Raw genomic sequence first — 13,727 nt, 5'->3', positions numbered from 1 at the left:
AAATATCAACACTGGAGTCTTTTCCATAGCCGCTGCATCGATTGTGAATTTCAGTCAAAATATCAAAATTACGTAGACTCTTTCTCGACAACTTCTCCACTGATTCAAAGTTTGTCTTAAAAATGTAAATCGGGGCTTTTTTGCCACTCAACCTATTCAAATTTTATCCAAAAAAATGTAAATGTGTGATTGAGAATTGCTGCACATTTCCTTTTTCAATCTCAGTTTCGCCGATTTGCAAATTGGGGATTTTTTTTGCATATTTTTGTGGAGATGGGTGAGGGTTCCAGATATGGGAGAGAGAGAAACTAAAAATGGGTGAGGTTTCCAGATATTTTCAGTCTCAAAGTCTGCTGCATCAATTTTTTTTTCAGATGACAGAGAAAGGCTCAGATATGGGGGAGAGAGGATGCTGAACATAATAGAAGAGAGAGAGAGAGTGACGACGCAAAATGTCATGGCTCCAAATATTAGAGAGAAATGAATACCGGTGGGATATGAAAAGAAGAAGAGCAAATAGCGCCAATTTCACCTCCAAATATGAAAAGGATATAAAAGTCAAATCAATTACTAACTAAACCGGAAATTTTAAATAAACCGGTTTTTTACTATAAAACCAGTTTATGGCTAACCATAATGTGGCCACATGGCATTTCCCATTAAAAATTTCAATAAGCTGACGCAATATATATATACTATTCAAATAATGCTGATTTCCAAGCAGAAAATACAAAATCCAAATCCCAAAAAGTGATCGTAGGCAAGTGATTCCAAAAAGGTGACCCAGCCACAACGCGAGTCTCTCTCTCTTTCTCTCCAACACAGATACACAGATTCTACTATCAATTCTCACACATTCACACCCTCACTGCGTGAAAGATTTGCACATTTTGTGGCCACTCACTTCCTGTGTGCGTGTGAAGAGCCTCTCCGTTGCAAGCGGCGCCATTCCAGTTCAAATGGAGGCTAACAACGGTGGCGCTGTGGCGGCCGATCTGCCGGAGGGCTTCCCCTCCGTAATCCCGGGTTGGTTCTCCGAGATTAGCCCAATGTGGCCTGGTAATTTCCTTGCTTTTTCAATAACTATATCACTATATTACATGTTTGTTGAAATGCACCAATGGAAATTCTCACTTTCTATTTTGTTTTTCCAATTTTTCTCTTTTTTTTTCGTTGATTGTTTGTCAAAAAACAGAGCTTTGAGTGAAGATTTATAGTTCTTTTTACACATTTCAATCTGTAGTTGGTTTTTGACAATTTAATTTTATTCTCTCTCTTTGTGAGTGAAATCATAAGCTAAATTGTGGTGAAACATGCAGGAGAAGCACACTCATTGAAGGTGGAAAAGATATTGTTTCAGGGAAAGTCCGATTACCAGAACGTAATTGTTTTTCAGGTAAAATCTGCTTCATGATGAGAGAGAGATGGCACTTTTGTCTATATAATTACTGGTCAATTATGATTAATTCTTTGAATTCTACTGCAGTCATCAACTTATGGAAAGGTTCTTGTCTTGGATGGAGTGATTCAACTCACAGAGAGGGATGAGTGTTCTTATCAAGAAATGATCACTCATCTTCCACTTTGCTCCATTCCCAACCCGAAAAAGGTGCTCGCACTACCAATCTCTTATAGGATTGCATCTCATATATTGTACAAAATTGACAAATTTATTAAATGTGGGGCTTGTGCTTTCCTTGATGTAAACAGTGCATAAGTTTCATATTCCATTTGGTTTGTGATCTGACCGATGTTGTTCATTTCAAGGTTTTGGTAATTGGGGGAGGAGATGGTGGAGTCCTGCGTGAAGTGTCGCGCCATTCATCAGTCGAGAAGATAGATATCTGTGAGATCGACGAAATGGTAGTTGATGTAAGTGTAGTAAATCCCCTGTTTCTACTCTTTTCTCACTTGTTGCTCATATTCTCCCTTCAATAGAAAACTACATATATCATTGATTTAAATAAGAGAATCTCTTATGTAATAGTAATACATTATTGTACACTCTTTTGGAATTTTACTTTTGATCTTTTTCCCAAAAAAAGAAAGTAAAGCTCTAATGTAAGATATTGATACATGGCTTCAGGTTTCTAAACAGTTCTTCCCAAGCGTAGCCATTGGATTTGATGATCCCCGTGTCACACTACACATCGGAGATGGTAAAACTGAACTCTATACGTGAACTGCTTCACATCTCTGCTTCAAATTTGACACACTACATTTCCTGACAATCTTTGTAGGAGTGGCGTTTCTGAAGGCTGTCCCTGAAGGAACCTATGATGCAGTCATAGTAGATTCCTCAGACCCAATTGGTAACAATTAACAACACAAACCATTGCTTTTTAACTGCCCTTGATTCTGTTCTTGGCTGTGAGTTCTTGCTTGCATAATTTAGGCCCCGCTCAGGAGCTGTTCGAGAAACCCTTCTTTGAGTCCGTTGCTAGGGCTCTTCGCCCGGGTGGCGTTGTCTGCACACAGGCCGAGAGCATATGGCTTCATATGCACATTATAGAGGGCATTGTTGCAAACTGCAGCCAGGTTTTTAAAGGCTCTATCAACTATGCTTGGACAACAGTTCCTACATATCCAAGGCACTCTCTCTCCCTCTCTCTCTCTTTTTCCCATATTTTACTATATCCTGGATTCGTATACCGAAAGCAACTTGTTTTGTGCTTGTACACTATGTTTTTGTATGCTATCTGAATTGTTCGCCAATCGCATATGAATGTCCCTCTATTTTACTATATATTGGCTTCGTATGATTGGATTAACCTTATGTCAAATGCTTTCTCTGAACTATGTTGTGCTGTTATGGGTTGCAGTGGGGTTATCGGCTTCATGCTGTGTGCGACTGAGGGGCCTGCCGTTGATTTCAAGAATCCAGTAAACCCAATTGACGGTCGTGTTGGGGATAAGGGAGAGTTGAAGTTTTACAACTCTGAGGTACTACTACTAAAGTCTAAAGAAACAACATGTTGTAGATTGGATTTTTTTCACTTGAGTTTGCTTTTCTGATTTTTTTTATGATGCTGTTTTCAGATCCATTCTGCAGCTTTCTGCTTGCCCTCATTTGCCAGAAAATTGATTCCGGCAAAAGACTGATTGATATGGTAAAGGTAAAACTACTGGATTAAATTTATTTTTTTCTACAAATCTTGGAGTGAGAAACCTATGTTTCATTTTTGTCTGGACAATGTAAGAATTCATTTTCGTTGAACCATTTATTATGATCATGTAATTTCCATAAATATTTTTAATAAAAGGATAAATATAAAATCAAGATACAGCCCACTCTGAAATTGATAGATGGGCTCACTTCATCAGAAACTACTCACTTCCAAATTACTACATCAATATCAAAAGATTGTTCCTTTGTTGGGTCTTTAAAAGTCTCATCCAATTATTATTTGAGAAATATCGCTGTTAACATCGCAGGAAATTTCTCTGCAGATTGATATAGAGTTCTCAGAAGTAATCTGAATTAGATAATTTTACACAAAAAAATGAATCATACTTTGGTTCTGGGGTTTTCATGCTTCAAAACTTAAGATTCAAGCAAACTAGATTGCAAAAGCAAAGTTTTTTGGAGTACTATAAAATAGGGATATTTGTACGTAAATTAATTTTTTTTTTTGTCAAGTTTTGGTTTTGTATATCAACCTTAAAATTAGCCTATAAATTACCAAATCACTAATTTGTAGTATTTGCTACCTAAAATTTGACTTCGTTTTGGTTAATGTATGATAGTGTCACCTAAGTAAGTCAAGCAATGTTAAGTGTTAATGGTAAAATTTGAATTGCTCGTGAAATCAAAACATATCAATAGTTTCATAAATTATAACTGGATTTTAATGTTGATATACAAACTAGAATTTGAAAAAAGTCTATGAATAATTACCTTTATAAATACCAACATATTGAACAATTTTTAATTACTTTCATAAATACCAGTATAGTGTATTTCATAACTAAAACTCCTGTTTTTTTTCTGGGAAATATACAAAAATCTCCATAAAAATAATTAAGTAACGTTGTGTCCAAATTTTCATTTTGATAATTAAGTAGGGCTGCTATCTTTTGAAAACTAATAGGGACAAAAATGAACAGTCCAAATCATGGAATTCGAACCACATTTTTGGGGTGGGTCAATAGCCTTCCATCTGTGTACAGATTGCAGCAGCAAATTGTCAGCATGTAGAGCCATCAAAATTTCTTGCAATATCCATATATGCGTGAGACGTTCTAGTCAAAGAAAGTTGTTCAATTTTACAATATACTATAGAATTACTAAAATCCTACTCCATCATATAAACCACTGAAATAAAATATAGTACGAGATATACAATATTTACACGATAGTATTTAATCAAAATTTCCAACCTTATAACATTTTATGTAATAAAAAATTTCAACGAGTCGAATATCCACTTTTTGTGTCATTGGACAACGACAGTCAATCTTAATTTCAATGGGGGGAAGAGTCAGGTAGCACTCAAAAATTAGGTCTTGAAAATAAATGAGGGCACATTAAAATTATAGGCCCCCACCCAAATATTTGGAACTATGATGTTCTCGAACTAACTCAATATTCAAATACCACTTCAATCTATTAATTTAATTCTACTTTTCTAGCTAGTTTACTACTTACTCTATTCGTTCTTTCTAAGTAGCCTAGGTAGAAACCATCTTTTTAATCGTAAATTTTGATTAAATGGCCAGATATAAATTGATTATCTTACTAGATATTCATATAATTTGGATATACAATAATGTATTCGGTAATAAGTAGCTTTTAAAGATATAATTGAACACGTACAAAATTAAGACTTGGCTGCAATATCTAAATTAGAAGATTGCACAATAATTTTGTGTATAGAATAGATTTGTGGGGATATCATAAGCTAATGTTTATTATGGTCAATTTCCACCAACCTTTTGCTGCACTGGGCCACTTAATTAATTATTAATGGATAATTAATGTTTCCACACTTTCTAAAGTATTTCATCCCAATAATAGATCATGTGAGTCCAAAACTGCAAGGGCTGCCATATTGTTCTCTATTTTCGGATTTTATTGTGGACCAATAAATTATTTGATTTTTTAGCAGAAATGGATGTTTCACCTAATTATTGATATGCGTTTTTAATTAGGGTTCTTTGCATTCAAATCGTTCTCTTTTTCAACCTAGCTTCTTATTCTTTAGTAGTATCAATTACTACTATAAATTAGGAATAAGTTGTTTTCTTATAATTGTACGTAAACAATTAGAAGTTGTTTTCAATTATATTAATTAGGAATACGTTGTTTTCTCTTGTACGTAAACAGTTAATTCTGATGTTTATTTTTGGCATTTAATTGACTGATTTGAGTACTTGAAATTTTAGCTTCAATAGTAAATTAAGTTAATTTGAACGAAAAATTAAGAATGTACGTGCGCAAGTAGAAATTAGAGATCATATAATTGTTGACCAAATTAATAATAAGCACATTATTAGTCGACCTACCTAATCCGGTTTATAGTGACTAGTAAGATTAATGTATTATTTGTTTATTATAGTTTATGAGCTTCAGACTATATTTTATTAGTTTCTAATCGTCAGAAGACTTCTACCAAACTGCCCTAAAAAATTAATTTACTAAAATTCATGCAATAAACTAGTATATCTCGAAGAACTGAACTACTACACGAAAACAACTTAAAAAGAATATTATATGTAAGATACTTTCTTTTCGAGTTTCATATCATATTATTATATTGCTTAGTTTGTCTTTTGCAACAATTTTATCTGCAAGTCACGTTGAAATTAATCAGTTTTATAATTAGCATGGGAAAAAAATCGTATCAATTCATATGGCTTCCCACGCAAATGATAGAATCAGTGGACCATGAGTCATCCAAAATCCACGTCACTTCATTATATTATTCCAAAACATTACTGTTTACCACATTTCTTATTTAAGATAGTAGTAGTACTTAATTCATAGATGTTATGTTTTTATTTTATTTATTTTCATTTTCTTTTACTGTTTTTTATTTCAATTAAGTTAAATCCTCAATAACTAACTACTTGGATAGATACCGCGGCAAAATAATAACTCATGTGGTGTTGATGTCTGTTGTATAACCAAGGTCTAGCATTTAAAACGTCGTTGAACTTGTTCGAGTGTCGGAACGTATATGTCATAGTTGGATTTGAGGATCCTAATGATATAATGCAAAAAAGTTGAAATAAAAAGCTAAATTACAATTCAATTTTGCAATTTTAAAAAAAATAATACTAATAAGTTCTAGCATGTGGTTGCCCACTCGCACGCCCAACAAGTGGGCAACATGCTTTTCTGTGATTGGCCGAACAACCAGTCACATTCCCTCCACTGTGTTGCGCTCATTCCGCGCTACAGATGCTCTTATATAGATAAATTAATATGTCATGCATAGGTAACCCTTGATTATTAAACCTACTACAGTACTATTTTAGGGAATAACAATATCAAATTAATGAATCGTTCGGATGTGTGAATGATCCTAATAATGAACATATATCATATATAGGTTATACCCTTTGGACATAGTATATATTAAAGTCCAAGGCAAATTAAATATGTGAATTGTATTATTTAAAAGTATAGCGTCTTAATCTCTCCCATGATTTTCTGAACCAGTTTTGCCTCCTGTGTTATAGAGTATTAATGTAGCTGGAGTTCAATGAGAACAATATATTTTTATTTGTAACTTTTCGATTGTCGTGGTAGTTAAAAATAAAACTATACAACAAAAGTTAGAGCTCATGTTAAGCTTAATTTATTTACGGGCTCTTATATTTATAATTTATTTTCACGATTATTACCTTAGATAATTTAAATATATATAGAATATTTGATAAAAAAAAACAAAAAATATTAATTTCCTGTTATTGTCTTGAACTCATGTTACTCTCTCCTTTCTCTATTCCTATCTCTATTATCTCCATCCAATCTTGACTCAACTATCTTTTCCTCTAATCAAATATCCGTATCAGAAAAGCTAAAAGTAAAACTTTTACTTCATGTTATATCCTACTCCCTATAAAATCTTTTGTACTATTAATTACTCTATTATATAATTACAGTATGTTTTATAAATTCTTGTATAAATAATATGCACAGATTTAAAAGATTATAATGATTTGTTTTTCAAAAAAAATATTTACTTGAAGGATAAACCCTAAAATATGCTATATATCGTTCAAACATAAGTTTGTGAATATAAAAAGTGAATTAGCTTCTTCCATTATTATAGATGATAAAACCATTTTGAAAGGGGAAATTTTAAAGGGACCACGATTTTTTCCAGAACTTCAAAAAGGACAACTCCATGTATTGGACTATTGGACCTTTGTAAACGACATTATAAAAATGCACATATATGTTAAAAAAAACACACATATATGTTAAAAAACAGGACTATTATGATGATAGTGACCAAGAAGCAAAAAAGTGTGATATATTATTTCTTTTGTCCAATATTTCATTTCCATTACAGATTACACAAAATCGACCCTTTAAATTCCATGATTACTACGTGAAGGGGAAAAAAAATAGAAATTCAAGAAATGAAATTGTTGAGATATTTTCAAATTTAAAGAAAACCAATAAGAAGGAAAATACAGCCGAAGTATACATAAAAATATGAAATCTCACTATGATACATTGATAGTAATATTTAATTTCGGATTGGAGCAACATTAATATTCTTATAGTATTTTACATTTATTACACTTTTAAAAAGTGAGTGGATAAGCAGATAATCGTCGGTGTAGTAATAAATAGTAGTACTATAGCAACCATTACATTTCGCAAAGTACATAAATATCTTCATTTGTCTATCTAAAATAATTAGATTAAAAATATTGGCAATAATAAGTAATGACAGATAATTTATTGCTAATTGATGTTTTTATGGTGCATATAGAGTAAGAGACTTGCACGAAAATATATCCAGCAGACGATTCTGTGACAATTAGTTTGCGGTAACAACTAACAATTCAAAATCGGATCTAATTATGATTATAATTAGTTTCTTAATAGTTTGTTGGTTATTTATTTATTTTTATTTTATAAACATAGTTGGTCGGCTATTCAAAGGCATCCATCATATTTATTGTCTTATACTGACGGACAATTGCTATTTATAACGATAGTAGTATTCGTTTATTGTTTCCTTTTTCCATATGGAATATTTATTCATAAATAATAATTGTAATAAACAAAATTAATCAGCAAAAAGTTTAAGAATAAAACACCTAATTATACGCGTTGTTAGTTAGGGCGGTGAAATCTTAAAAGCATATTCATAATTTCGTGAGATTAGGACAATTTTAGCTACAACTTTACAATTTCGATCAATTAAGTTATTCAAATATACAATAAATCCATCATGATTTGTGCTGATATGTTAAATGTGAGAATATATGCTAAACAAATCCAATTGTTTTCATATGAAACCAACAAATACTCATCAATTACACATCTATTTACAAAACAATGGATGTGGAAACAAATTAGAAGAAAAAAATAATTCAAAACTTACATATATATATATATATATATTGTGATCAACACAGAACCAATTTTAAATGCATAACATAGAACTATATGAAAATAGTTTATTATAGGAGACCATTAATTTTCTATAATAAATTAAAAATAATATTATAATAATTTTATTTTTTTTATAATGATCTATTTTATTTGATTCTATGTTCTACATTTGAAAGGGATTCTGGTTTAACACTCCTATATATATAAAAGCTAATACCTAACCATGGCATCAATAGATTCAATACCAATGAATAAGATGATATAACTAATTTTGAGAGTTTCAATAATAATAAAATAAATTAGAGTACTTAGCAAAAACCCAAAATAAGGAACGATTTGGAATATCATATTCATCTCTCGTGAGTCAACCACGTAGTGGAATATTAAAATCGAGTTTAATATTTTGATGTAATCTCACTTATCTGCATATAATTGCACACGTTTACACGTCTCTCTCTCTCAAAAAGTTAAAAATAAAAGTTAAATAGCATCTGTCTTAGCCACAATTAAAATAGATAAAACTTTAGGAGCTTCCCATTAATTGCATAATACTCATATACTCACTGTCAAAATATAAATTTTACCTATCAAATAGGAGTATCAAACAATCTATTTTATTTATTAATAAGGTTTTAAATGCATCGAAAGAGCTCCTATGAGTTTTATACATATAACAAATTTTAGTCGTTAATATTTATTTTCCTCAGTAGAATATTTATATGTGATTTTAAGCTCGATTTAAACGAAAGTTACTACTCCATATACTGGAATTAGATAATTTCAAGCTTAATTTCTATTTAAGAGGTTTATATGTTATTGAAATTGGGGTAATTAAACTTGTAGATTTGTAGGATAGCTAAAAAAATTAAATTAAATTAAATTACCAACTAACTCCTTTTCGATGGAATATATATAGCCAAAAAACTCGATTACATATCAGTCACAAACAAAATATTCCGAATAACCTCATCTTTGATTCCGATTGTCAATCTTTCTTTATCATTTTAAATTCTGCTGTCACACACTTCTTTAAGTTCTTAACAATCTTGCTTTTTCTTTTTAAGTTGTTGTTTCTTCTTTGGAGGTTGTTCAACAACCGCTTGTGGCACGTTTAGGTATATTCTGATAAATTACCAATCAATATATATATGCCTACAAATATGTCATCTATTGCAATTTCTTTTGTTGAAATTCTTGAATTTTCAGTGGAAATGGTTGTCTTGAACCACTGAGAGCATTTCCGATGGATCTTGAAACTGGGGTTTATCAGAATCAAGTAAAGGTGAGATTTTTATCATCCGGGCCTTCTTTTTTTCGAAGAATTTCATTACATATGCAATAAAGATACGATTATGAATAAATTTCAATATATATGCATTAAAGCAATGAATTATTTGCTGCAGAAAGAATCTTGGAGGACGATTCTCATTCTTGCATATCAGAGTTTGGGAGTTGTGTATGGGGATTTGAGCACGTCTCCTTTGTATGTTTACCAGAGCACTTTTGCTGAAGACATTAAGCATTCAAATACAAATGAGGAAATCTATGGGGTTTTGTCTCTTGTGTTTTGGACATTGACTCTTGTGCCTCTGCTGAAATATGTGTTTATTGTGTTGAGAGCTGATGACAATGGGGAAGGAGGCACATTTGCCTTGTATTCACTGCTTTGCAGGCATGCTAAGGTGAATTCACTGCCTAGCTTCCAGCAGGCTGATGAGGATTTGTCAGCTTACAAGAGGGATGTTGTGGGCCCGACGCAGACAAGCTTCGGGGCCGGGTTGAAGGCCACTCTGGAGAGATACAGAGTGTTGCAGAGGTTCTTGCTTGTGTTGGCTCTGCTTGGAGCTTGTATGGTGATTGGGGATGGGATATTGAGTCCAGCCATTTCTGGTGTGTGTGTTGTGTGTATGTGTTGTTTTGTTGGAATTTGAGTTATTGATTGGTTAACTTTTAATGCCTTTTTTTTCTGCAGTGTTTTCTGCTGTTTCTGGCCTTGAAATTGCCATGGAAAAAGAGCATCACAAATGTAAGAATTCTCAATTTTATGGAATTGATTGGTTATGGTAATAGATAGCTTTGTTTTATTACACTGTTTATGTCATAATTAGGAAATTTTAAAAAGTTGAAAGTGATTAGGATGAGATGGTGTCTGTATAGTGTCCAACAGTTGAAATATTTAAAATTTGAAACGTTTAAAACCACTAACTTTTTTCAAGCATAAACTATAGTTTGAAAAGTTCATTATGTACTGTCTGAATAGTATAACATGTGTGTTTAGTTTAGAAATGATCGTTCGGAAGATTCTTGATCGTGCTTTCTCTATGTTTGTTCCCCAACCCTACCTTGGGAGAAGTGTGTTAGTGATTTGTGAATATGAATGCTGTAAAGCTTTCTTTATTTGGGAGCAAAATCAAAGTGCTGCACAATGAGCTTTGCTCGTGAAAGTGGGATGCCTTTTCATTGTTTGTTTCTCTTACGATAATTCGTGTTGTAGGTGAACTGAGATATTTAGATGAATTTGCATCATGAATCTAGAACGGTCGTTTATTAATTTTTTATCTCCTGAATGACCTCACAACCGTTTAGAGGCTCCTCTCCTCAGTGTGTAGTTTATATTGTAGCCTAATTTGCCAAATTTCTGTACTTGAAGACAGGTTGAATGATATTGGACCAGAATATTTCTGTTTGTCTTTCGTTCTTTTTTAATTGTGCTGTGGATAAAAATTGTATTTACATTTTTCGATGCATTCATGCTCTGCCTGAAATGCAATAATCTTGCAGATGTAGAAGTACCCGTTGCTTGTATCATACTGATAGCCTTGTTTGCCCTTCAACATTATGGCACCCACAGGGTTGGATTCTTATTCGCACCTGTGGTCGTGACATGGCTTCTGTGCATAAGTGTTATCGGGGTGTACAATATTTTCTATTGGAACCCTCATGTTTATCAAGCTCTGTCGCCGTATTATATTTATATATTTCTAAAGAAAACTCAGAGAGAAGGTTGGATGTCATTGGGAGGAATTCTGCTTTGCATAACGGGTAAGCAGGAGCACTCGAGATAGTATTTTCTCTTCTTTGCGGAATATGGTTGATATTGGGTCGAATTTTTCCAGGTTCGGAAGCCATGTTTGCTGATCTCGGGCACTTCTCTCAGGTGTCGATTAAGGTATTGTTGAAGTGATTCTTGAAAGTATCTTCCCTAAATTTGTAGATAAAGCTTTCAAAGCTCGTTTTGACTAACTCATTTTTTCCCCTGTGGATTTATAGATAGCATTCACATCTTTTGTATATCCGTCACTAGTCCTCGCGTACATGGGGCAAGCTGCGTATCTTTCTCAACACCATGATATGCAGAATCATGTCGGGTTTTACGTCTCTGTACCCGGTAAGAATCTCTGACCAAAACTCATCTGACGTGGAAGGATTGTTCATGAAGCTGTTTCCACTCACATGGCTTACTTGTGTTATTGTTTTAGAGAAACTAAGATGGCCGGTTTTGGTGATAGCAATCCTCGCTGCAGTGGTTGGAAGCCAAGCGATTATCACCGGAACCTTTTCTATCATAAAGCAGTGCTCGGCCCTCGGCTGCTTTCCGAGGGTCAAGATAGTCCACACCTCATCAAAGTTCCATGGACAGATTTACATCCCCGAGATCAATTGGAGTTTGATGATCCTATGCCTGGCTGTTACTATCGGTTTTAGAGACACGAGACGTCTTGGTAATGCTTCAGGTAAGCCATAACTCAATTTTAGTCTCATGTGAAACAGTCTTACTGCTCATGTTATGAGAATGTATTTTTGTTTTTCTTTATCTAGGTCTAGCCGTTATCACGGTGATGCTGGTTACGACTTGCTTGATGTCTCTTGTTATCGTGTTATGTTGGCGTCGGAGTGTCCTGTTGGCAATTCTCTTCGTTGTATTTTTTGGGACAATCGAAGCCCTCTACTTTACAGCTTCTCTGGTGAAGTTTCTCGAAGGAGCCTGGGTACCGATTGCTCTCTCGTTCTTCTTCATGCTAACGATGAGTATCTGGCACTACGGGACACTCAAGACGTACGAGTTTGACGTCCAGAACAAGGTCTCCGTCGACTGGCTTCTCAAGCTCGGCCCGAGCCTAGGCATTGTTCGTGTCCGTGGTATCGGCCTCATACACACGGAGCTGGTCTCCGGAATCCCAGCGATATTCTCACATTTCGTTACCAATCTCCCGGCCTTCCACCAAGTTCTCGTGTTCCTTTGCGTCAAGTCTGTCTCCGTTCCCCACGTCAGACACGAGGAGCGGTTTCTTGTCGGGCATATTGGCCCTAGGGACCACCGGATTTACCGATGCGTCGTTCGTTACGGATACCGCGATGCCCATAAAGATGATCTAGAGTTCGAGAACGATCTCGTGTGCAGCATAGCCGAGTTTATAAGGACCGGGAAGGCCGCCCTAACGGACGAAGACACAGATTCTGCAAAGCATAGTGACGAAATGGTCGTCGTCGGGTCACCCTCGACCCATCAAGGGATCCAGTTTTGCGAGGACGAAGGCGGCGGTGGGGATGGTGAAACGGCGGGCACATCAGAGCTCAGAGAAATACAATCCCCTTCGGTGAGGAAACGAGTCCGGTTTGTCATCCCCGAGAGCCCGGCGATCGAGAGACGCGCCCGGGACGAGCTACGGGACCTCGCGGAGGCTCGGGAAGGCGGGGTGGCCTACATTCTAGGGCACTCGTATGTAAGAGCAAAGCATGGATCAAGTTTGGTGAAGAAGATGGTGATAAATCTAGGGTATGATTTTTTGAGAAGGAATTGTAGGGCTCCAACTTATGCATTGAGTGTGCCTCATGCTTCGACATTAGAAGTAGGGATGGTGTATCATATCTAATCTTGGTTGTAAATATTTTTTGTTTGTATAAATGTGTTTTTGTAAATGGAATAAGGAATATATGCAAAGTTTACAGTATAATTATAGCTAAGATGACTTAAGGTTTTCATGTCAGGAAAAAGATGACTTGAGTTTGGTTTTAAATTTTTAATATAATTTAACAATCTACGGTTGTAAATTATTTATTCCTAATTAAAATTTATTTATCATTCGTTCATTACTGGTATTACTTTGGATTTAGTAATCTATAATCACATTATTCAAGGATACTG

At 34.3% G+C, this 13,727-nt stretch overlaps 2 protein-coding genes across 2 annotated transcripts; both read left to right on the top strand.

Moving 5' to 3' along the window:
- Positions 1 to 740: 740 nt before the first annotated feature.
- On the top strand, positions 741 to 3,248 carry LOC125203676 (spermidine synthase-like). The gene is made up of 9 exons (XM_048102077.1): positions 741 to 1,059; positions 1,320 to 1,396; positions 1,487 to 1,609; positions 1,768 to 1,872; positions 2,087 to 2,159; positions 2,241 to 2,312; positions 2,396 to 2,591; positions 2,823 to 2,943; positions 3,040 to 3,248. Exons 1-9 carry the CDS (start codon positions 960 to 962, stop codon positions 3,100 to 3,102), a joined length of 930 nt encoding a protein of 309 aa, XP_047958034.1. The 5' UTR covers positions 741 to 959; the 3' UTR covers positions 3,103 to 3,248.
- Positions 3,249 to 9,534: 6,286 nt separating this feature from the next.
- Positions 9,535 to 13,523, top strand: LOC125207165 (potassium transporter 6-like). The gene is made up of 9 exons (XM_048106390.1): positions 9,535 to 9,696; positions 9,788 to 9,863; positions 9,985 to 10,471; positions 10,554 to 10,607; positions 11,363 to 11,623; positions 11,698 to 11,750; positions 11,852 to 11,969; positions 12,061 to 12,315; positions 12,401 to 13,523. The coding sequence occupies exons 2-9, from the start codon at positions 9,825 to 9,827 to the stop codon at positions 13,453 to 13,455; spliced, it is 2,322 nt and encodes a 773-aa protein (XP_047962347.1). The 5' UTR covers positions 9,535 to 9,696; positions 9,788 to 9,824; the 3' UTR covers positions 13,456 to 13,523.
- The last annotated feature ends 204 nt before the right edge of the window (positions 13,524 to 13,727 follow it).

Source organism: Salvia hispanica, chromosome 2 (genome assembly GCF_023119035.1).
Source record: "Salvia hispanica cultivar TCC Black 2014 chromosome 2, UniMelb_Shisp_WGS_1.0, whole genome shotgun sequence".
In the NCBI taxonomy this organism is placed as follows: Eukaryota; Viridiplantae; Streptophyta; class Magnoliopsida; order Lamiales; family Lamiaceae; genus Salvia; species Salvia hispanica.
This window is presented reverse-complemented; position numbering and strand designations above follow the sequence as displayed.

Excerpts from the sequence above, each read along its gene's own strand:
- LOC125207165 (XM_048106390.1), top strand. The coding sequence starts at position 9,825 with ATGGATCTTGAAACTGGGGTTTATCAGAATCAAGTAAAG. Across the intron at positions 11,624-11,697 it reads AATTCTGCTTTGCATAACGG|GTTCGGAAGCCATGTTTGCT; the intron begins GTAAGCAGGAGC and ends GAATTTTTCCAG. Across the intron at positions 12,316-12,400 it reads ACGTCTTGGTAATGCTTCAG|GTCTAGCCGTTATCACGGTG; the intron begins GTAAGCCATAAC and ends TTCTTTATCTAG.
- LOC125203676 (XM_048102077.1), top strand. The coding sequence starts at position 960 with ATGGAGGCTAACAACGGTGGCGCTGTGGCGGCCGATCTGCCGGAGGGC. Across the intron at positions 1,397-1,486 it reads AGAACGTAATTGTTTTTCAG|TCATCAACTTATGGAAAGGT; the intron begins GTAAAATCTGCT and ends ATTCTACTGCAG. Across the intron at positions 2,160-2,240 it reads CACACTACACATCGGAGATG|GAGTGGCGTTTCTGAAGGCT; the intron begins GTAAAACTGAAC and ends CAATCTTTGTAG.